The sequence below is a fragment of the Siphateles boraxobius genome, unplaced genomic scaffold, assembly GCF_051911475.1.
Source record: "Siphateles boraxobius isolate OS27281-9 unplaced genomic scaffold, OSU_SipBor_1 19, whole genome shotgun sequence".
Classification (NCBI taxonomy): domain Eukaryota; kingdom Metazoa; phylum Chordata; class Actinopteri; order Cypriniformes; family Leuciscidae; genus Siphateles; species Siphateles boraxobius.
The window spans coordinates 16,820,001-16,844,167 of record NW_027508799.1 but is presented as its reverse complement, the minus strand read 5'-3'; the positions used below and the strand labels follow the sequence as shown (position 1 = coordinate 16,844,167).

The window sequence follows — 24,167 nt, the reverse complement described above, 5'->3', positions numbered from 1 at the left end:
CCGTGCGTGCTGAACTTCGCCTTATGATAGCCAGAGGCAGGTGCCTGAGCTAAAAAAGCAAAGTTATCATCCAACTAGCCGGCAGAGGCGAGCTTTATATGTGGGAAAGAATACAGAGCGGCTAGAAGGCGCTCAGTGTGACACAAGCACATACATAATCTAGATACGAACTCGTAGTTCAACTAGCATCATGCTGATAGTACATTGGAATGCAGTGTCGGGACCTGTAGGTTGTAGAACCTGATAAATGTGGACGGTGAGGCCCAGCCTGCCGCCGCACAAATATCCTCGATCGGTATCCCGCTCGACCATGCCCAGGAAGAAGCCACACTCCTGGTGGAGTGTGCTTTGACTCCCCAGGGGCATTGAAGTCCCTTAGCTTCATAAGCCAGCGCTATAGCTTCAACTATCCAGTGAGAGATTCTCTGCTTTGAAACGGCGGAACCTTTCGTACGGCCGCCAAAGCATACAAACAGTTGTTCTGTCTGTCTGAATAGGGCAGAACGCTCCAAATACACTCTGAGAGCCCTAACGGGGCAGAGTAGATTAGCGTCGTGTTCGTCTGCTGGGGACGATAGCGCAGTTAGGGAGATAACCTGTGCTCTGAAGGGAGTGGTGAGCACTTTAGGAATATACCCATGTTTCGGTCTAAGGACGACCCTGCAGTCGTTAGGTCCGAATTCTAGGCAGGCAGCGCTTGTCGAAAGCGCGTGCAGGTCGCCCACTCTCTTGACCGAGGCGAGTGCCAGCAAGAGCGCAGTCTTGAGCGAGAGCTGTTTAAGGTGCACGGTTCGGAATGGTTCGAACGGAGGCCCTTTAAGAGCGTCTAGGACAGTAGCTAGGTCCCAGATCGGCACTGAGGGGGGGCGTGAAGGGTTCATCCTCCTAGCGCCCCTTAGGAAACGAATAATTAGGTCGTTTCTTCCCAATGGACGTTCCATTACAGGGTCGTGTGATGCTGTGATGGCCGCCACATATACTTTGAGCGTGGAGGGGGCGCGGCCCGCCTCCAGAAGCCCTTGTAGAAAAGCGAGTACGTTCGTAATCTCGCATGTTTCAGGGTTCAGGCCCTTGGCATTACACCAGACACTGAACACTTTCCATTTCTGGGCATATAAGCGTCGTGGAGGGCGCCCGCGCCTCAGCGATGGTTTTTAGTGCTCCGCTCGTGAGGTTCCTGGGAACCCGTTGAGGGGCCATGCATGAAGGGCCCACAGATCGGGGCGGGGATGAAATATCATCCCGTTGGCCTGACTGAGGAGGTCTGGCCTCAGTGGAATCGGCCGTGGTGCAGATTGCATTTGCATCAGATCTGGAAACCATGTTTGGTTCTTCCAGAGTGGGGCTATCAGCAGCACTGCGTCTTTCTCCTCTCTGACCCGACTGATGACCTGCGGTAGCATCGCGATCGGGGGAAAGGCATATAAGGGACGGCTCGGCCAGCTCTGGGCGAGCGCATCCATGCTTTTCGTGAAGAAAAGAGGGCAGTGCGCGTTCTCCTTGGAGGCGAAGAGGTCGATCTCCGCTTTGCCAAAGGTTTTCCATAACCAGTGAATCGTCAGCGGGTTGAGAGCCCATTCTCCTGGGAGAATTTTGTCTCTGGATAGCATGTCCGCCCCCTGGTTCAGGGCACCTGGCACATGCGCTGCTCTCAGCGAGCGCAAGTTGTGCTGGGACCATAAAATGAGTCTCCTGGCCATTGAATGCATTGAGCTCGACCTGAGTCCACCCTGGCGATTTATGTACGATACTACCGTCATGTTGTCCGTTCGGACCAAGACGTGTTCGTTTCTCAGCTGTGGGAGCAGGGCTCTGAGAGCCAAAGCGACCGCTTTCATTTCCAGACAGTTTATGTGTAGGCGCTTCTCCGGGTTTGACCAAAAGCCGGAGACAGGCCTGCCCTCGTAAAGGGCCCCCCAACCTATTTTGGAGGCATCTGTCGTTATCATCTTTCTCCTTGTGTTCACACCCAGCCTCACGCCTGACTGGTACCAGTCGGCGGCTTTCCAGTGCGTCAGGGCTTTTATACAGCCGTGGTTCGCTCTGATTAAAAGGTGGCCCGAACGCCACGCGTGAGTAGGGACGCGGCTCTTGAGCCAGCGTTGGAGAGGGCGCATATGCAACAATCCTAGCTGGAGTACGGCCGATGCTGAGGCCATGAGACCGAGCATCCTCTGAAACCGCTTGACGGGGGCGAGCGCGCCCGCCCTGAATGATGTTGCAAGGCGCCGGATGGTGAGCGCGCGCTCTGATGAGAGACGCGCTGTCATTTGCATCAAGTCTAGAACTATTCCCAGGAAAGAAATCCTCTGGCTGGGAGATAGTATGCTTTTTGCAAAATTGATTCTTAGACCCAGGCATTCTAAATGGCTGATAATCCAAGATCTGTGTGTTATTAACTGACTCTCTGATTGTGCTAGAATCAGCCAATCGTCGAGATAATTCAGTATTCGCACTCCCCTTCGCCTTAGGGGGGAAAGTGCTGCATCCATACATTTCGTGAATGTACGGGGAGCCAGGGACAGGCCGAACGGAAGTACTGTGTACTGGTACGACTGTCCCTCGAAAGCGAATCTCAGAAACGGCCTGTGATGAGGCGCTATTGGAATGTGAAAGTAAGCATCTTTCAGATCCACTGAGAGAAACCAATCTCCTGGGCGTACTTGCGCGAGGATATGCTTGGTTGTTAACATTCTGAACGAGCGAATCATTAGTGCTTTGTTCAGGTGTCTGAGATCTAGGATGGGGCGGAGACCGCCATCCTTTTTCGGGACGAGAAAATAGCGGCTGTAAAAACCTGCCTCGCTCAGAGAGGGGGGAACAGTTTCCACAGCGCCCTTTTCTATTAGTTTGCGCACCTCGGTGCGTAGAACATGTGAGCACTCTTTTCTCACTTTCGTCTGGACCACAGTCGTAAAACGTGGTGGTCTGCGAGCGAACTGGAGCGAGTATCCGTGCTTTACTATATTCAATACCCATTTCGGCATATCTGGAATATTTTCCCATGCCGCTGCGTGTACAGATATGGGCTGAATACAGGCTAGGGGCGGGCCGCTGTGACGCAGGGACCCGGCCAGCGAATCGCCGGAGCTCATAGCTCTCAGAGGCGCGGGCGCGCGCTGAGCAGCTGAGTGAATGGGCGCGTGTGTGATTACAGCAGCGCGCGCTGTGTCTGTAAAACTCGCAGCCTGGGCTGGGGTTGTGTTTGACACTGTAAGGACAGTGTTTATAAGTGGGGGTGCATAAACAGTGGTAGGCACACGCGTCACTTTTATAATGTTTCCCGCTTTTACTGGGGATGAATTTATAACTGTGTGAACAGTGCTTGTGTGTAGTGGTGCGTACATGACCGTAGGCACGTGATCTACATTCATGGGGTGCGCAGCTTGAGCTGGGAATGAATTTGGCACTGTTTTGACAGTATCTGGGAATGCACACCTTGTGGACATGTGAACCCTTAGTGACACAGGCAGAAAAAGACTCTTTTTGTGTTTTCTGTGCGTCGCCGTAAAAACGGCGTTTGTTTGCAGGTGAGCGAGCTCTGTGACTGGCCCATTGACTGCTGTATGAACATATCCAGCCGCCTGTAAGGGGACTGGGTAATGCTTGAGCTTTTGCAGAGAGAGTGGTCCGGCTTTTGCGAGACACGCACTCTCTCTTTTCATTCTTGTGGCTAGGACGGCTTTCGAGGCTCGGGGTTCAGCACAATCTTGGGCCGAGGACCCCGTCGCTCAGAAGGCGGCTTGCGGTTGTGAGAGCGCGAGCGGCGTCGAGCGTCAGCCTGAGGCGCGGGCTGAGAGGCGGTGGGGGCTGTTCTAGCCCGCTGCGGCTGCGGCGGCCTCTGTCTGCTCTGCGATGAGCTGGAGCGCTTGGGCAGGAAATGCCGCATAGCTTGTGAAGCATTCTGGGCCTCAGTGAAGCGTTCGGCGAAACCCTTAACCTGTTAACCTTCAAGGCCACTTTTGAAAAATCCCCAGAAATGGCATACCCAAACTTAAACAGATACAGTTCATGAACCCTTTGCACTAAAAGCACAAGTATGATCTCATTTGAAAGCTGACACCTAGTAGTTTATTGTAAATGTAGAATTAATTATTGTCATAATGAAAAAAAAATGTTTAAATAGCTTCAAAGTTTTGTAAAGTTATTAGAAATTTACTTTTATGAAACATCTTCATAAAAATATAATTGAAGTTGGCCCTGGAGCAATCTAGAAATGCACTGCAGCTAAAGCCATATGTGTGACCATTTTATATTTAAAATCTGAAAATGATAAGTCTAAAACTCTGTATTTAGTTAAATGTTTTTCAAGATCATGTCAAATTACTTTATTTTGATTAGACTCTAAAATGCAAACTGATGTTTAGTCATCTTCTGAGTCATCTAATCAGTCTATTGTCTATATTGTTTTGTGGTGCAAACGAGCCCCATTCAGTGTGAGTCTCTCCCTGCACACATTTACACCTCTCCAGACTGATTATGGCTCTAAATATGCATTTCTTTTGTCTGCATTATAGCTACTAACGACTGGCTATTCACAGGCTATTCATAGGATTTCAAACCCTAATTTCTTTTATCAAAGTTCTCACTAAATATTTGAAACTGGTATCAAATGCACTGAAACATTTCAGTAAGCATTCCTATTTAGAAAAAAATCATAAAACAATAACTGCTGGTGGCAGGTGCACCTGGGCTAGCTAGCATGTTAGCTTAGCACACCATCAATACACGACCATTTATGAGATTAAAACCATGTTTGTGCTCCAAACTTACTTTATAACGCAAGTCGAGTGTTTTAAATAATCTTCTGTGCTCTAATTTGGCTTCAGATAAAAAAAAATCCGACCGAAAATTTATTATTTATAGTCTTCTGCACGATGATGAAATCTATATCGATTAGCATTGCATTATAAATATAATCTATTATTATGAAATACCTGGCATGGCTTGAAGAACACAGGTAACTCAAATATCATTGCAATCATGTTTATTGGCTTCAAAACATCTTTATCTGCATGTTACAGCGATCTCTGTCAGCTACTTTCTGTATCAGTGACGTCCTGGAATGTCACATGACTATGGGTCTTCTTCGTGATCCATATATGGACTGTTATTGTGCATATAGCGCCCTCAGGCTATTGGTATGAATTGAAAACACAGCACATCTCAGTAAGAAGCGATCATAATGATTACATCGACGCATTTGGGTATAAATTCAACAAATAGTATTCCTGTCTATAGAAATATGATGTGAATCTATGAGAATATATCAATATTTCTCCAAGTCTGCACATTTTTGAGCTAAAGCCCTGAGGGACGTTGTTTTGTGAATCGCCGTCATGACGACAGCACGGAGTGTTTTTTATGAATGGACCAGCTGACGCTCATAATTCATATTAAAGGTATCGACTCATTTTTCCATTTCATAACTCCTGACACAAATTAAGACATAACTGTCACTATAAGTTTCTCAGAATACAATAGTGGTCAAATACTGAATCTTGAGTATTATATCTTTTTAATGATGTATAGTTTGTCAAGGTATAACATTAAATCTGATAGTAAATTTGAACTAAATAAAAAAAAAACGCTTCAGTGCGCCGACGCTCTGGAAACGGTTAACAGGTTAACCGCCGGTCCAAACAGCCCGCTGGTGGAGATAGGCGCGTCGAGAAATGGCGCCTTATCCGCGTCCTTCATCTCAGTCAGAGTCAACCACAGATGGCGCTCGAGAACAGTCAAATTAGCCATGGCACGGCCGATAGACTGGGCGGTGGCCTTCGTGGCTCGCAGGGCTATGTCAGTCGCGCTGCGTAGGTCCTTAAAAGCTTCGGGTTCGGGGCCAGACTCGTCCATAGAGCGGAGAAGCTTGGCTTGGAACACTTGAAGTACCGCCATAGAGTGAAGCGCTGATGCAGCTTGGCCGGCGGCGGCGTAGGCGCGACCGGCGAGAGCTGAAGTAGTGCGGCAGGGCTTCGAGGGGTGGGAAGCTTTGGCTTTCCATCCGGTGGTGGAGGGCGGGCAGAGATGATTGGCCACGGCCTCCTCGAGGGGCGGTGTTCCCTCGTAGCCTCTTTCCTTTGCGCCGTCCACAGAGGAGAGCGAGGAAGAAAAAGAAGGCTTTAGGCGCGCAGAGTGGGGGGCTTTCCACGACTTGGTGAGTTCGTCGTGAACTTCCGGGAAGAAGGGAGAAGGCCTTTGCCGAGGGGCCTGCTGGCGCCCCTGCAGAAACCACTCATCCAGTCGGCTCCGGGTTGGTTCTTCGGGAGAAGACCAATCGAGCCCGAGGTCTTCCACGGCCTTAGAGAGAACGCGGATAATCTCGCTATCCATGGTGGAGCCCCCGCTCGCGCTAGCTAGCGTCGACGGGGCGGGGTCGAGAGTGGAGCCCGGCCAGTCGTCCGAAGCAGCGTCGATTGACAAGCTGTCATCCATTCCCCCGTCGTCCTCGGACGCGCCGAAAGTCACAAGGCCCACCGCTCTGCTAGAGGGGTGTGGGTCCGGCTGGGTGAACTGAACCGGCGGTGGGGAAGGCAAGAGCGGCGGTGAAGCACGCGGAGACTGGCTCGGCGTGACGTCACTGAGCTCAGGTTCAGGAAGCCTCTGTGAGCGGCACTTTTTCTTAGTGCGCGGCTCGAACAGAGGGATGGCGGCGATGGGCTCGCTCACGGCGAAAGCGGCGAGGCGAGCCCGCAGTGCGGAGAGACCCAGGTCGTCACATTCGGGGCATCCGCCCTTGGTCAAAGCAGCTTCTACGTGGTCCCGGCCCAGGCAGCGAGCGCAGATGATGTGACGATCCCCGTCCGGGAGAAGGTCTCTGCACGACGCGCAGGAAGGCATTTGAAACAACGCCTTGGAAAATTTGCTCTTTTACAAGTGTCGCAGAGCGAACAGATGTAAATACTTGCGTGAGCAGTACGCCGGATGGCTCAGTAGGATCGCGTTAGAAGGCGGCTGAAGGTGCCGACGTCCTCGTAGCAAATCCCGCTGGTATGCTTTTCGACGGCGAAGCTTCAATAATCCGGAGGTTCCAGCGAAGAAGGTGTTCGCTGAAGGAGATTAAATCTAAAGAACTCTCATGACGGGGCGCCCAATATATAGCTCTTGGCCACGCCCATCTTGGCGGGCTCTGACGCGCGCGGGCGCGAAGCGCGCTCATTGGTCGCGCATTCAGAGTCGCCCCGTCATTGGTTCGAGCAAGTTGCCGCAGCACAGCCAATGACCGAGCTGCCTTCGTTCATTGCTGTCAGCTGTGCAGCTGCAATGCGTTTTACATAAAGACTTCAATATTCTCGAGAAAAGGAGTTTTCCCATAGCGTAAGCTACTTACGCAATAGGAGAGACCTCTCGAAAGGGAACTATATTAGCATCCACAGATGATATCATTCTGTTTATTCTAAGCGCGTGCTCTGTCACTTTAAACGCTCAAGCTCGTTACAGGAGGATTCTGATTGGCTGTCAATGTTTTTATCGTTCCTTATCTGGAAAAAATCGCTGTGAATGTCATTCCAATGATATCGTTTCTCTGTGTCCTTATGAGGACTTTGCTATTCTTTTACATTTAAAATGATTTTTCGAACTATATCTTTATCGTCCGTGTAAGTCTACTTTATAATTCATGTATTTTTGCTAAAATTGTTTGCATTTTAATCTATATATCATTTATATTTTCACACATTTTAAAGATTCAAAATGTCAATTTTCATGCATTTTATTCACAAACTGTTACAAATGCACATCTTTCATGTTCACCAGATTCCTAGAGCTAAAATATTTCAAAAAATTATTTTTTATACCTCAAAAACATTTGTTGTTAAATTCTTACAAAGTGAAACACACACGCTCCCTAGTCTCAGTTAGATAAAGCATGTGCTGAATAAGTGTTTAACTCTAAAAAAAAAAATTGATTTGGAAAAATAAAGTGTGTTTGGATCCCGTCACAACAGCCATCAGTGTGTAACGGTGAAGGCCGGTCTCATGGTCGCCTCAGGAACTGGAAGTGATGAATGACTGAAGAATTGTCCAGTCCTTTTTTGGGAATGTGATGAACGGAACTGATTCCTTTGGCAGAATAAAATTTAGTTTGTGTGCTCGTACACACTTTATTTTATAATTTGTTTGGAAAGTTTTCACAGAGAGCATCATATTGTCTTAAGTTTACACGGTTCAGGCTGTCCCTGTTTGTGTTCCCAGTCTGCAACGTCACACACACACACACACACACACACACACACACACACACACACACACACACACACACACACACACACACACACACACACACACACACACACACACACACACACACACACACACACACACACAGAAGAATCTTGTTCTATTCTTCAGTTGTCTGACACACAGTCAAAGCATCTAGAATGTGAGTCCTACAGCAGTGGAATACTAAAGACATGAAGAAAGAAAGAAGACAAAACAGTGAAAACCTCTCAGTTTGAGCGTGAATGACCAATATATACTTTCCCAAAACTACACACTTGTTCTGAGATTTTAAGATATCAAGTCTGTCTTTGTTTCAAACATTCGACGGGATGTTTAGTATGTAGGCTAAAATAATAACCCCCCCCCCAGACATGTGGTTTGTGTGATAATGATTCATGACCCAGACAGGAATCAATAGTCGGTCTGTGGAATGTTACTCAAGAGGAGATGATAAACACTCCAGCATCTGAATTTTAATATAAAGCTAAATATGAGTCTCCTATGCTCACTAAGGCTGCATTAATTTGATTAAAAATACAGTATAACAGTAATTGTGAAATAATATTACTATTTAAAGTAGCTGTTTTTATTTGATTTACATTTTAAAATGTAATTTATTCCTGTGATGCAAAGCTGAATTTTCAGCATCATTACTTCAGTCTTCAGTGTCACATGATCATGAATCATTCTAATATGATAAATTGCTGCTCAACAAAACATGTATTATTATTATCAATGTTGAAAGCAGTTGTGCTGCTTAATGTTTTAGTGAAAACTTAAAGATTCTTTTTTTTCAGGATTTGTTGATGAATAGTTTAGAAAGTTCACAACAACTTATTTGAAATAAAGATGTTTTGTAACATCAAAAATGTCTTTACTGTCACTTATACTTTGAAGAAAGGTATAAACGTATCTCAAATAACACAACAGTGCGTGAGTGTGTGTGTGTGTCAATATTGACTTGCATACTTGTGCACACAAAAGCTTTCTCTCCTATCCATCCAAAGAATTTAAAAATGGTCACTTCAATGACATCACAACCTCATTAACTAACCTAATTAGCTCATTAACATATGACCGCCCGTATTTACATATCACCACTTATTCAGTATTTAGCAACTTGTCTTGCTTTGAATGACTATGACCTACATTGGTTTTCTTCTTAAATCTAGTGTGCTGTATGCATTTATCCGTGTGTATTTTGCAGAAGGGTGGTTGGAGGCTGGTTGATGCTCTGCGCAGTCTGAGTCCTCTGCATCGAGACAGCGCCACCTGTTGGCAGGTGCAGCAGCTGGTGAGAATGAAGCTCCTCCTCTTTCTGCTCGTCTCTCCTTCAGCAGTGTCGCAGAGAACAGGACTAAGCCAGTATCTCATGCCTATTACCAACTTAACCTGGATTTCAATCATGTGTCAAATATGCATAATCACATTAATATTTGTGGGAGAATAGTTGTTTATGTAGGAAGATATAAAGGTACTTTATAAGATCACTAGATCTTGAGTCAGACCTGTGTAACAAAACCAGCCAGTTGACCAATCAAAACTCCGGTCATTGACCAATCAAACTATCACGTTAGATATGCCACTCCCATACCTAAAATACATATTGTATATTTACTTTTATCTTAAATACAGTTTGTTTTCATTAATAAAATCATCTTACTTTAAGACTGACCGCAGGTGAACAAAATCCTTTTGTGGTGGCTGGTAATCCTTTATTTTTGCTAAATATATATATTTGAAAATGAACTATTTCGTTTTATTTCCATGATCAAGGGCATACATGATTGGTTGTGAGGCTGTCTTCGTATTGACATTGATGTTTTGTTTTTATTGTACAAAAATAATGTCTGCCTTGATCACTATACGTGTTTTACATCTGAAATTTAAAAAAAAGAAGAAAAAATAGGAAAATTAACGATTTGAAATTTAAACCATTCATTTAAAAAAAAATTATTGATGAAAAATTAAAATAATAAAGTAAAAGCAATTGGCAGATGTTTAACATTACATTTAAAAGTAATATTAGTAATCTGTTTTTAAAACTATATATTTAACTACATTTTTAAACATATATAAATAGATTTTTTTATCTAAATAATTCTAAATGTATTGGCATACAATACAAATTTAATATTTAAAATATATTTCTAAATAAAACAATTATAAGTAAAACCATTTTTTGTTGTTTATAAATAACAAATAAAGATACATTTAAAATAAATCTCTAAATTAAAGCTGTTTTCTATAAAGTGTATTTAAAATAAATAAATAAATATATATATATATTTTTTTTACTTTTTTTTTCTTCAAATTAAGTTTTAAATGATTCCAACTCTATAGGATCTAACTGATGTTAATCACATTATTTTAAAATTCCGAGATTCCGAGACCAAGATCTTGTCTTGTTGTGCGTACAGCACAGACTCCCAGTATTGCTGCAAGGCACTGGTGCTATGATCCGATAATTAGATTGATTTAAAGCCGCAGAGTGATTGTGTTCAAATGTGTTTGTTTTCCCGCAGGACGCTGCCTTCCGCCAGTATTCTCTGCGCTGTCTGTTGTCTCAGGATGTGCTGTTGCAGGAGGACGTCGAGCTGATCGAGCTTCTGGATCCGAGTGTGCTCTCTCTGGGCTCCACTGATACTGTCTGCCCCAGTGCCAGCACTGCTGTCCCAGCGCCATGCTACCTCTCGCCTCCCTCTCTATGGTACACAGCCACAACAATACCAACAAAAAGCTTGTACCGTTATCGAGCTGATATGTCACTGATGTGTTTCTTTGTTCAAGGGATGTGTCCTTTTTGGTCGGGCTGCTAGCCGTCCTGCTGGGCCTACGCTTTTCGTATCCTGACCACGAGCTGGCTCTGTGGTTGTGTGCCATCCTGGTGTGTGTTACGTGTGCCTGTCGCGGGCTGTCTCTATGGCACAAGGCGGTTCTTCAGCGGCGCGTCCAGTCTCTGGCCGTCCAGCTGGAGGGTTTGGTGAACAACAGCCGAGCGCTGACCAGTCTCTCTCGCAAATCTCTGCGTCTCATGCAGGAGACAGAGGTCATCTCACGAGGATTCACAATGTAAGTTTCACAACACACACACACACACAGACCCTTCCACTTTATGTCTGCATTGTCTTTAGATTTTGTTTTGTGTGTGAATATGTGAAATTGATTTTTTTGTGCTGTGCAGTAGTTTTGCATGTGATGCAGTTTTATAGTCGTTCAAAGCTGAAGTGTGCAATTTCTGTAAATCTTTTTTCTGAAATAGCTTTCCCAAACACTCCCTTCTATGATCGGTCAAATAAACAAGAGCAAAACACATATTTATAGTTGACACATATTTATAGTTTTGCAAAAACAGGCAGTTATGGCACCAAAACTTTAGATACCAATTTTAGAAAATTACAATTTTGATACGACAGCTAAAACTGTTTGTCAAGTCAAGTCATCCTCATTTATATAGCGCTTTTAACATGGTAGATTGTTTCAAAGCAGCTTTACAGAGATAAACATATAATTTAAGGTAACAGAGATTGGTTTGGTTTTATAGTGGCTCTTGAAAAATGTTTTTTCCAGCTAAAGTTAGTTTTGATTGATTCACTTCCGTCTAAATGATCATTTGTTATTAAATTAGGGGCCGCTAAGACGACACCGTTCTCTCTAAACAGACTTTAAACGTGAACCTGTGATAGACGCTGATGGCGTTCACATGCGCATTAAGAATTGATTCTATAGTTATGTGCGTTTGAATATATGTGCGCAGGTTTGTAATTCCTTACAAACCATGCCTAAACAAACTACTTGTCTATAAATTTTGTCTATACATTTTTATTTTATCTTATCACTTTGGGTAGGTACGCAAACCAAACAAATCCACAACGCTTTATCTGTAGAGTGGTATAGGGATCCTCCATAGGGAGAGGCTAGTTGACACTTCAGCACTGAATTGTCATCAGGTCCAGGCGAAAGTCCTTCGTCAGATCTGGAAACGGCCTGGATCCAGCAGGCTGCGGAAAAAACCTCGAGATAAACAAAGACACTAAAATTAGCTTAGATGCTATTCTTCTTATGATGTAACGAGTACATCAGGATATGAGGGAAGTGTTCCCAGTTCCGGCTGACCTAATCTAAGCAGCCTAATATTGAATTATAGAAGTCTAAAGAGTGTTATGTGAATGCTAGGTCAAAGAGATGTGTTTTTAGTCTAGCTTTGAACTGACAGACTGTGTCTACTTCCCGGACAATGTTAGGAACATTGTTCCAAAGTTTTGGTGCTAAGTAGGAAAAGGATCTACTGCCAGCAGTCGATTTAAATATTCTAGGTATTATCAACTGGCCGGAGTTTTGAGATCGCAATAGACGTGAAGGACTATAATGCGTTAAGAGCTCGCTCAAGTACTGGGGAGCTAAACCATTTAGTGCTTTGTAAGTAATCAGCAATATTTTAAAATTTATACGATGTTTAATAGGGAGCCAATGCAGTGTTGACAGAACCGGGCTAATATGGTCGTACTTCCTGGTTCTGGTAAGAACTCTAGCGGCTGCGTTTTGAACTAGCTGTAGTTTGTTTATTAAGCGTGCAGGGCAACCACCCAGTAGAGCATTACAATAATCTAGCCTTGATGTCATGAACGCATGAACTAGTTGTTCCGCATTTGTCAATGAGAGCATATGACGTAATTTAGATATATTTTTAAGATGGAAAAATGCGGTTTTACAGACACTAGACACATGACTTTCAAATGAAAGATTGGTATCAAAGAGCACACCCAGGTTCCTAACTGACGACGAAGACTTAACAGAGCAGCCATCAAGTGTTAGACGGTATTCTAGGTTATTACGTGTGGAAGTGTTTTGTCCAATAATTAGAATCTCTGTTTTTTCAGAATTTAGTAGTAGGAAATTACTAGTCATCCAATTTTTGATATCAACTATGCATTCCGATAATTTTGTGAATTGGTGAGTTTCGTTAGGTTTGGAAGAAATATAGAGCTGAGTATCATCAGCATAACAGTGAAAACTAATTCCATGTTTCCTAATGATATCACCTAAAGGCAGCATGTACATAGTGAACAGCAGCGGTCCTAGTACTGAGCCTTGTGGTACGCCATACTGAACTTGTGATCGATAAGACATCTCTTCATTTACTGCTACAAACTGATAGCGGTCAGATAAATATGATTTTAACCATGCTAATGCAATTCCACTAATGCCAACATAGATTTCTAGTCTATTTAAGAGAATGTTGTGGTCAATGGTGTCAAATGCAGCATTAAGATCAAGTAACACTAATAGAGAGATACAACCACGATCGGATGATAAGAGCAAATCATTTGTGACTCTAATGAGAGCTGTCTCAGTGCTATGGTGCGGTCTAAATCCTGACTGGAAATCCTCGCAGATACCATTTCTTTTAAGAAAGGAACACAGTTGTGAGGATACTGCCTTTTCTAGTATCTTTGACAGAAAAGGTAGATTCGAGATTGGCCTGTAATTGACTAATTCTGTAGGATCAAGTTGCGTTTTTTTAACAAGCGGTTTAATCATAGCCAGCTTAAAGGTTTTTGGTACGTATCCTAGAGACAAAGATGAATTAATGATGTTAAGAAGAGGATCTATGACTTCTGGAAGCATCTCTTTCAGTAGTTTAGTCGGTATAGGGTCTAACATACATGTTGTCGATTTAGATGAATTAACGAGTTTGCAAAATTCTTCCTCTCCTATGGCAACAAATGAATCAAATGTCTTACTGATATAAATTGAAAACCTTATTAACATAAGTAAACATGAAATAAACAGTGCTTTTCGTGTAGGTTTTCAGGTACAGACATTTACTGCATACTCTTCACTGTATAAATTAAACTTGGATTAATCCTTATTTAAGGTCCAAAAGTTATTAAGTCAAGAGCAGAGGGTAATTTGTTTTCTTTTCGTTGTCCTTTGTTGATTAATTAACATTAAAAATGCAGACAGCAGTAGGATTATTAGGATGCTGTCACTTTAAGACCTAATGCATGCACGGATCCAATATAATGATATATATATATATACACTGTACACATACTGTACTTACAGTTGCCAACAGTGATTTTTACTCTCATTAGGCGCTTGGCAAGTGTTAATTTTAGGCCCCGAGTAAAACTGGTTTGATTCATAGTTCTTGCATTCATAATTTATATTTTCTACACACTATATCCTGCATGTGGATGAACATCTGTTATGTCTGTTTGTGTGTTTAAATATAGATTTAATAATGTATGCGTGTATTTAGTTTGCTATGAGTGTTGAATGTAATTTGTCTTTCACTGGACTGTCTGTGTTATGTGTAATAATTCTTATTAATATACACTACTGTTCAAAAGTTTGGGTTCAGTAAGATAAACACAAATGAACCCTTGTACTCATTAAATCGGGGATTCTCAACTCTGGCCCTCGAGATCCACTTTCATGCAGAGTTCAGCTCCAACCCTGAACAAGCAAAGTGAAAAAAAGTAAGAGTCTTACAGATCTAAAACTTTTGAAAGGTGGTGTAGGTGTATTAGTTTGTCGATATTTGTGTCATTTTTGTTACATACTGTCAGTCTAGTAGTATTGTGTGTTGTATGTGATGTGTGTCTGCCCTGATGGTTCTCGGACGTCTGCACAGTTGGATCACATTTCACTTGTCAAGTTTACTCGACAGGGTGAGTGGCGCCTGTCCCTTTAACAGGGCGGGGCATCTTCGGAGTCAGCAGCTGATTGGTCTACGGAAAGCAGCCTATCAGAGTCTTCGCTGCGCATTCCGAGCCTCCCGCCTCGCCACGTGCATCATGCTCAAATCATATCCTGATCCAACAGCATCGCAGCGACCTTGCTTTTATATTACGATTTCTTAATATTTAATTCACTTGGATTCTTAGTGGTTAAGTCCTTGACTATGTTTTACATTTCCACTGAACTCAGAGATTGACAATGTCACCAACTACGTGTCCACCGTGCCAATCAGAGAGCTTGGTCTCGGTCTGGGGGTGGAGCATCTTTCAGATGAGCAAGCGCAAGAACTGACCAATGATTACAGCCTACCTGCACTCAAGGTACAGAAACGTTTGTACTGTTGGTTCGGGCTGGGCTATATAGCTGATCTTAATATTTATTTGTAAACTTATGATTTTTTTAAAATCTGTAAATACGTTTTGATATTTATGTATTTTCTGTGAAATTTGTTGTTGTTTTTTTCTTCAGGAGAGACAAAATTGAGCATTTATTTTTTTATTTATTTTTTAGCAGTATAACAACATGCATGCATATATATTTTCATGAAAATTCATGAATAAATATTACATTAAATTATATGCTGGGACTTAAATATTTTTGATTCATGACATTGAATTATTATTTGGATTAAATTATTGAAATGGACAGTTTAAAAGAAAGAAATCAATCAAACTTTTTTTTTTTGCTGTGATTTCTTTGAGTCTGGACACAAAGAAGAGGGAACAATCTATTCCACTGCATGTTCTGGAAACCTAACAGCCAAATAAAAGGCCCATTAAAAACAATTTCATAGCATTGAAAAAAATCATTGCAACCTATATTTCAATATATTGCCCAGCCCTATTGTTGTTCTAAATAACACATCACATGATTCTCCTCAGTAAACATTGATTGGTTTGCAGACGTTGTTCCAGCTGTGGGTCGGGCAGAGCTCAGAGTTTTTCCGGCGATTGGCTCTGCTGCTGTCTCCGGGGAGGGAGGAGCTTGACTCCAGGCCCCGCCCCCTTACGTACAGCTGCGTCCCTTTGATTACTGACTCCCTCCATCGCACCCTAGCCAGTTGCCTTGGTGATCTTCAGCGCAGCTTTGATTTCCACCGTTACTTCGAGACGCAGCACCAGTCGCTGCCCGCGGGAAGAAATGGACGTGCTCAACAGAAGTGTAGAGAGCTCAATTCTCTGCACACGTCTGTCCGCAGTTTACAACTTCACCTGAAAACACTCTTAAACGAGTATGGACTTCTAAGTTATTTTCTTTTTTTATATTCTTTTTTTTAATTTTTTTATTTTTTTATAAATGACAAAATTGGTGAAATTAATAATTTTCTTAAAATAAACTTTTTTTTAATATTATAAAATATTAATATTATAAAATTCACTAAAATATAAGATCATTTGACACAATGGTAATAGATTTACTCATTTAATTTTCACACTGAATACAAACAAACTTGACATAGGGTGCACAAACCATCCTTGTATAACACTGGTTAACACACTATTTATCTCAACGGTTTAATTTCTCCTAGGGTCATAATTCTGGAGGACGATTTGGAAAAATTAATGGTTGCGAAAGAGACGGAGGAGATGACGTGCGCGGGATATCAGGAGCTGAGAGAGCGTTTGCAGCTGCTGCAGCCACACATGCAGGCCAGCACCTGCTGCTGGGACGACACACTCGCGCAGGTCGACCGCATGCTACGACGGGTCTCCAGCCCCCCAGGTCAGAGGTCACACTCTCAACCAATCACAGCACTCTGCTGCTGCGCCGCTCCGTTGGAATTTGAATGAAACCACTATTTTGTTTGGTTCATTTTGTAGTTTTTCTTTTTTTGTGAATATTTAATTTCTTTCTTTTTTTTTAGTATAGTCCAAACAAAAAAATCGGGTAAATTTGAGACAACTAAAAACTCATGATTTTGGTAGTCGGGCAAAAGGTCCTTCTTACAGGAGTAGTTCACTAAAAAAATTCTGTACTCACCATCATATACATTTTTTTATTTTTATTAATTAATTATTTTTTGAAATTCAATGACCAGGGGCTGCTGAGCTTCAAATATGAAATTTTAAAATTTATTGATTTTATCTTTTGACTTGTGTTTACAAAAAACCTACTAAAATCTAAAAAATGTCAGTGGTAAGAGATAATAAAAGATTCTTAAAATATAGGTCAAATTTGACCTACAAATTGAACACTTTGTCTTTAAGTTTATTTCAATTTAATAGTTTAATAAAAAGCTGAACCTTATTATGGTTTAGATGTTCTTGACAATATCACAAATCCTGGCATCATAAATTGGTCAAAAATGTGTATTAGGGCTGGGCGCGGTAATTATCGCAATATAATTTTCCTTGATATAATTATAACAAAAGTTTGATAAGTGTTTGATATAATGTTTATGCAGCATGGTAGTATTGCTGAAATGTGGTATATGCATATTGAATTATTATTATTATTATTATCATTCTGACAATAAAGATTAAAAAGTCTGGTTTCTACAACTTTCACATAGGAGTCTAGGAGGTTTTTTTTTTACATTTATCGAGATAATTGTGATGTACCACTTATATGAAAAATTTTCATTGTGATTATTTTTCTAGCCATATTGCCCAGCCCTAGAATGAGTATTTATCAGTGGTCATTATCAGTCATGTAGTTATTATAGAAAAACAATTGACCAGTAAAAACAAAGAATTGACTAATCACAATCAGTTATTTGTAGCATGACAATATTTGTGTGTACGAGCTCTCGAAATGACGTCCTCACCATATAATAGGTGCGTCAGGCTTTGTGCGGTAACAGCGTGTGTCTTAGGAATATTTTTAGAGTTCCTTATTCGACTGATTTCCCTCCCTTTAGTTATTTTAGGGATCTTTAGGGAAGTAGTAGGGTAAAAAAAGACAGAGAGAGAGAGAGAGAGGGATGTGGTGGGTGATGTCCTTTACAGAATTAGGCCACAATGCACAAGTAAATGACGTCATTGTTCCCCAGCTTCATATGATGACCCTCCCGGGGCTGGTGCTTAAACTTTAGAGAGGTCAAAGTTGAGCTGTGCATGATGTGCAGTTCTTTCATGTATTTTTGCATGTTTACACGCGTGTGCCAAACAACAGTAGCTATTTTTTCTGAAGGCAGCACAATTTGCACCAGATAAAAAATAGGATAAGTGAATATGACCTCTTGTAAAGTATTAATATGATCTATTAACAGCCATTTATTTTATTTTTTATCCATATATGCCAAAATCAAACTGTACGATTATGGCAAAGATTTAATCCTTTATGACTTTTTCCAGGGACTTTATTCCCTAATTTAAACAGTTATATTTCATAATGTACATTTATAATAGGATGTCTAAACTCTCACACTATTTGTTTTAGTTATTAGTTTTTTTCCAAGTTCCTTTTTTTAAAACGGTAGTGTAGATTTATCAAATGTGCCATTTGTCTGCAATTGGGCAGAACATCACAATAACATTGTCACATCAAGTGACATTTGATTCCTTTAAATGTTAGTGCTTCATCAATCTAGAAACTGAATTTTTCACCCATGTCATTTTTTTTTTTTGTGCTGGAAGGAGACGCATTAGCAGGATACTGTGTATTTGTGTGTGTTCCTCAGAGAGTTCAGATCAGCCAGAGGAAACAGATGCCCCAGATCTCCCTCCTCCTGCCGCCCCCATTACACACATACAGGACAGAGACCCTGTCCCCGAGGAACAGGTACTGTGTGTGTGTGTGTGTCTGTGCGTCTGTGTTTGTGTGCGCTGTGTGTGTGTGTGTGTTTGTTTGTGTGTGTTTGTTGTGTGCATGTGTTTGTCTGTCTGTCAGTCTGTGTGTCTTACACTCATTTTATCTATAGAATAAAAATACAATTCGTACATAAAATTACTTGAATACACTTCTATGATTTTTTAAATTTTTTTATTTCTGTTTTAAATAAATATTTCGATACAGCAGTCCTGATAGCATAATGAAGAAAAAAACTCAAATAATTATAATAAAAAACTCAAAAAGTATTTTGGTATCTTTTTATTATATAATATATATATATATATATATATATATATATATATATATATATTAAAATACTATATTATTTTCTGAATCATATTTGATTGATTTATGAATTAATTCATGTATATTTATTTTTAAAACCGTTCTTTTTAAATAATAATAAAGTTTTCACCAACCAACATGAATACAAAGACCACATTTGTTGTCAAAATTTGGCACATGCATTTTAAACTAGATTTTTTTAAGATCTCATTTTCTTTGTTGTGGACAGATCTTATTTCACATTGATCCATAAAAGCCATAACCTTCAGGCATGACAAACAAGCACCACTCGTATTTTTGTCTAAATCTAGTTCATTTGCTTATTGTTTGTAAGTATAGTGCTTGATTGTCATCAACGGAATTTCACAGATGTAATTTGTGGAACGAAGCAAAACAAACTGCTAAGATTTCAGTGTTGTTTTTAGCGGATATGCAGCGATATTCATAAACCATGAATTTTGAGGTTATAGGTGGGATTTATAAAGTTGCTTTTCTTGGCCAGGAACTGGAAGCATACGTCTCGGACTCGGACTCTGAGACGGAGTGGAGAGGGGCCGTGGACATGCTGTCGCCATGGGAACAGGAACGCCAACGTCATGAACGCGAGGAGTCGAGACGCGTTTTACTCGAGCTGAAATCCGTCCTGGGAATCCGAACGTCAGATGGAGAGAGAGACAAACGCAAGCTTCTGCTGTTCAGTGATCAGGGTACTACATGCACAAACACATGCTTGGTTCTGTCATACTACAACAGAATTTAATATTTAACTATACTATATTATAGTATTAACTGTTTTAGCGAGTTCATGTAGCGTTTAATTTCAGTGAACGGGTTCAAAACCCTTCACTCAAAACTGTGTGATGTGACGTTAAATTTCCTTTCACACTTAAGGAAAATTGGTCACCTTGCAAAGTGTAGACTATTAAAAAATTAAATATTTGAGATGCTAATATTTTGCTTGAAAAATAAATGATTTGTTTTTCACAGTTACTTTTGAATGGCTATCAAATAAAAGCGATACTTTTAGCAACCAACTAACGGGACAACGATACAAGAGGACAATGTTATAGCCAGCTAAGCGAATCAATTCATACAGTTCGGTTTCAATGTTCACAGTGTTCACACAATTTTTCATCTGTAGCCTACTGCAGTTTTTTTGCTACTTTTTTGTAATAAGAAAAATATTTAGTAAAAGGCAGGGTAGGTGATTTGTTCCAGAAACTTTTTTTGTAAGGCTGTTTTCACATCCTGATAGCAATCACTAGGTTAAGAGGTCTTAATGTATTTAGATGTGTGTGTGTGTGTGTGTGTGTGTGTGTGTGTGTGTGTGTGTGTGTGTGTGTGTGTGTGTGTGTGTGTGTGTGTGTGTGTGTGTGTGTGTGTGTGTGTGTGTGTGTGTGTGTGTGTGTGTCTGTGTCTGTGTGTGTCTTTTTATATATATATATATATATATATACACATGTACATTATACTCGGAGCAGTTTGTGACTCGAATTTATGCGTTTCTATGGCAACATTATCAATGCTGAAATGAATCTGCAGCAGTCAGGTGGTACAGGTCAGTGCTCTTAAGTTCATTATTATTGTAAAGTTATGTCCTTTGAAACATGAGGTAGTTTAACAATCTCTCATGACGCTTTTGTTTGCTCTCTGCTGTATGTGTTCATGTGTTTTTAAGGAGGCGTGGTTTTGGAGACGCTTTGAAGGAAGGGTGGGATCTTACTCTTTCAAAGCTAGCTCGCTATACGCTAATTTCACGCAGCCGTTATTTTGAAATCGAAAGCGAGGCTCCGGTGGGAAGACAACCGGAAGTGTCGCATTTGATCATAGGAGAGTCGCGAATGCGAAGGCGTATTGTTGTGTTTAGAAATTAGTTATTCTAAAAATGTACATTTCTTTCATACTTTAGACTATATAGAGTGAAATTCATTTATAAATATTTTTTTTTTTCAGAAAGTAAAAAAAGAAGCAGGAACGAATTATATACTTATCCTATATTGGATATTAACATCCAATAGTGTAAATCGCGGCAGCAGCTTCAGGTTGGTAGTCCAAGGCATTGTTGTTTATATTTACTTCCGGGAAAATGGCGGCTGTGTGAATTCAGCGTATTGCTAGCCTAATTTGCCTACTCTACCTTTAAATACTTGAAATATTTATTTCAATCTGTTATTTTAGTATTATTTTATATTGTAACTAATGCTATTTTGGATGTTTCCTAAATTCCTACAGTAGGTTTACAGGGTTTAAAAAACACACATTTTCTCATAATATACTTTGCAGCATCACTTCTTTCCTCATAGAATCTGAGACAGTTCGATAAAAGATACAGTTTCTCTAAACCCCTCCTTTCCGAGAGCCTACTCTTCTTCGATTGGTCAGATGGCCCGATCTGTTGTGATTGGTCGACCGCTTACAGCACATGAAATGAAACGGCAATTACCATAACTGAATTTCAGCTCTTTCTCAGCGCTTGATACACAATGATATGAACATTAATGATGTGGACAGTTTTACCATATGAATTTGAGCACGAGTCTGATAATGAAACACTGGCAAGAAGTATCTTTTTCTCAACATGTTGACCACACAAAAACCAAACTCTTCCAGGCCTTAGCTACAACTACAGTGTTTGAGGGCGGGTCAGAGTAGACTTTGTTAGCAGGCAGCCAATGAAAACCATAGGCTGGCATTATGCAAATTTGAAAAACCTACGCAGGTTCGTGCAGGTTAGTTAGACTGGAATTTCTGACGACTCTTTTCAGATCAGAATCGGTTTGTTCTTTTTGGGAGACAATTCCATTTTTTCATGCACTCTGATCATTGAAACTTTGCTGACCTTTTTACAAATGCCACACTACATGAAAGGTAATATTGCCAATTTAGTGTAGTTAGCTTAGCTTCTCTAAACTAAAGTCAAGTTTTAAATTAATTGTACCTTTTTTGTTTGTCTTTCCCAACACTAAATCCTTTTCCAATGAATTTTTTTGTCGTTCTAGCTGCTCTGGCTCCGTTTGCTAAGGACACATCAGAAACAGACACAAACTCTTTAGAGCCGCATATTTCAGTGGAGTCCATGACTACCACAGGCAACCACGTCTCCCAACAAGCAGAGGAGAATGAAAGTGAGCCGCAGATTGAAATTCTGAGTGGGGCGGAAGAAGGAGAGAAAGATTCTGTGATTGAGTTTTGCTGTGGAGATTCTGATGTAACTGGAACAGCTAAAGACGCCAGTGAGGAAACTGCAGAGGAAACGCATCTCTTCCAATCAGACGGACTCGTAGACGACGAGCATGATGGGACACACCCACTCACAGCCCGAGTGCCCACCCTCTCTGTGATCGACAGATTGACTGAACTGCATGGCTCGCAAGCGATCAGTTTCAGCTCCGCACTGGCCGCCCAAGTAGCAGCTCGCTCGCATACGTTCACACACATGCAGGAATGCACCTACGGGGACTCAGAGGAGGAAGGGGAAGTGACATCACAGCCGACGAGAGGAACCGAGGAGGACTGAACAAGGAGGATATTTATTCTCATCTTTTTGTTTGTATTTATTGAGCTTGATTTCAGGTCACAAACATCATTGGATGTAGCTGGTGTGTGTGCGTCTCTGTTTTAGAGTCTGTATATTTGTGTGCGTGTGTGTGTGTGTTGAGGGATTTATGTTTCATGTGACATCCCATGTCCACTCTCCTCATGACAGGCCTCAGGTACAGACTGGCACACGCTAGTACTCAAAATAACAGAATAAAAACTTAAATGCACACTAACATAAACTCATAAATGTGCAAAACTACATGTTCTTGGCCTTCCCAGTTTTATTCACTGTAACAGAGGTCCCACACAAAATAGCAAGAAAGCAAGCAAGCAAGCAACTTTATTTATATAGCACATCTTTTAAACAACAGACGTTGCCCCAAAGTGCTTTACAGAATAATAACTTGAAAGTCATACAACAAAACAGACATACTTTATTCAAAAGCTAAAGAAAATAAATACGTTTTTAAATAAGACTTAAAAGTTGTAATCGATGGAGCTGAAAATAACCAAAAAATGCCTAACAAATCAGTTATATTGAGTCATAACTGCCCATCAAGAACATGTCTGGGTCATATTTGACCCCAAAATTAAATAAATTACATTAAGTATATTAAGTCTTTTTTAGATTTTGTGCTTTGAGATATGTTTAAGACATTTCTCTCAATAAATCTCATTTTTATTACCGTAATGCAAAATAAATAGTTGTCCTTAGTGTAATGTAGAAAATAACTTCTCGTTTATATATACTATATTTTTTAAATCGGCAATGATTGTACAATGCAATGTATACATATTTTATGAATCAAATAACATCTTTTTGCAGTATAGTAATGACAAAATCTCTCTCTCTCTCTCTCTCTCTCTCTCTCTCTATCTCTATCTCTATCTCTATCTCTATCTCTATATATATATAAATGAAAGTAAAAGAGTGTATTGGATTTTTTTCTATATTGTGGGATTGAGAAGTTATTGTTCTTTTTATTTACACTATTGACATTTTTTTTTATTACAGTAATGAGAATAATTTTTTTCCCCATATTATGGAATAATTTTTATTTAATTGACCCTAGAAACAGTTTTACTCATTTTGGATTGCGGTAATGACAATGAGATTTTTGTCACATTAGGCTATTGATGATTTTATTTATTTTGAATTGCAGTAATAAGGAGGCAATTTTTTTTTCACATTACGTCAATGAGAATTTGGGTAAATAAAATCAAGTAAATAAAATACACAAATCTTAATGGTACCAAAAAATTTTTTTTCTCTATGCATATTTTGATATTGGGGTGAAATATGACCTGTGCAACTGAACTGCCTCAAATTGATAGCGATTGGATTTCCTTTTTGTTCACAGAAGATTTTTCTTTTTTTTTTTCTTGACTGTTTCAGTCCAGCATCTTGTTGAACACTTCACATAAAACTGCTTATTGTTAGGTCCTTATTAAAAGCAACAAATACTGATTTAAACCGGTTTTACACAAAACCTGTTTTTAAGTTAAACCCTCTTTTAACTCTTAACACAAGCTACAGTTTAACTTGCCTTAAACACTTTTCCCTTGTGAGGACCGTTGCACTTTACAACTACAGTTAAATG

The 24,167-nt window shown here is 40.6% G+C and overlaps 1 protein-coding gene across 3 annotated transcripts in view; it reads left to right on the top strand.

Moving 5' to 3' along the window:
* The window catches only part of vezt (vezatin, adherens junctions transmembrane protein), a 31,504-nt gene that overhangs the window by 7,010 nt on the left and 327 nt on the right, over positions 1–24,167 (top strand). Inside the window, exons 3-12 of one of the 3 annotated variants that reach the window (XM_077234006.1) lie at positions 9,428–9,514; positions 10,746–10,930; positions 11,011–11,292; positions 14,897–15,034; positions 15,140–15,287; positions 15,870–16,198; positions 16,496–16,689; positions 18,590–18,690; positions 19,529–19,733; positions 22,026–24,167. The exon at positions 22,026–24,167 is cut by the window's right edge and continues 327 nt beyond it. In XM_077234006.1, coding sequence (XP_077090121.1) covers positions 9,428–9,514; positions 10,746–10,930; positions 11,011–11,292; positions 14,897–15,034; positions 15,140–15,287; positions 15,870–16,198; positions 16,496–16,689; positions 18,590–18,690; positions 19,529–19,733; positions 22,026–22,543 — 2,187 coding nt within the window. In that variant the 3' untranslated portion in view covers positions 22,544–24,167. Of the gene's footprint in view, positions 1–9,427; positions 9,515–10,745; positions 10,931–11,010; positions 11,293–14,884; positions 15,037–15,139; positions 15,288–15,869; positions 16,199–16,495; positions 16,690–18,589; positions 18,691–19,528; positions 19,734–22,025 lie in introns of all 3 variants that reach the window. The other 2 variants (XM_077234005.1, XM_077234004.1) reach the window with 2 other exon arrangements.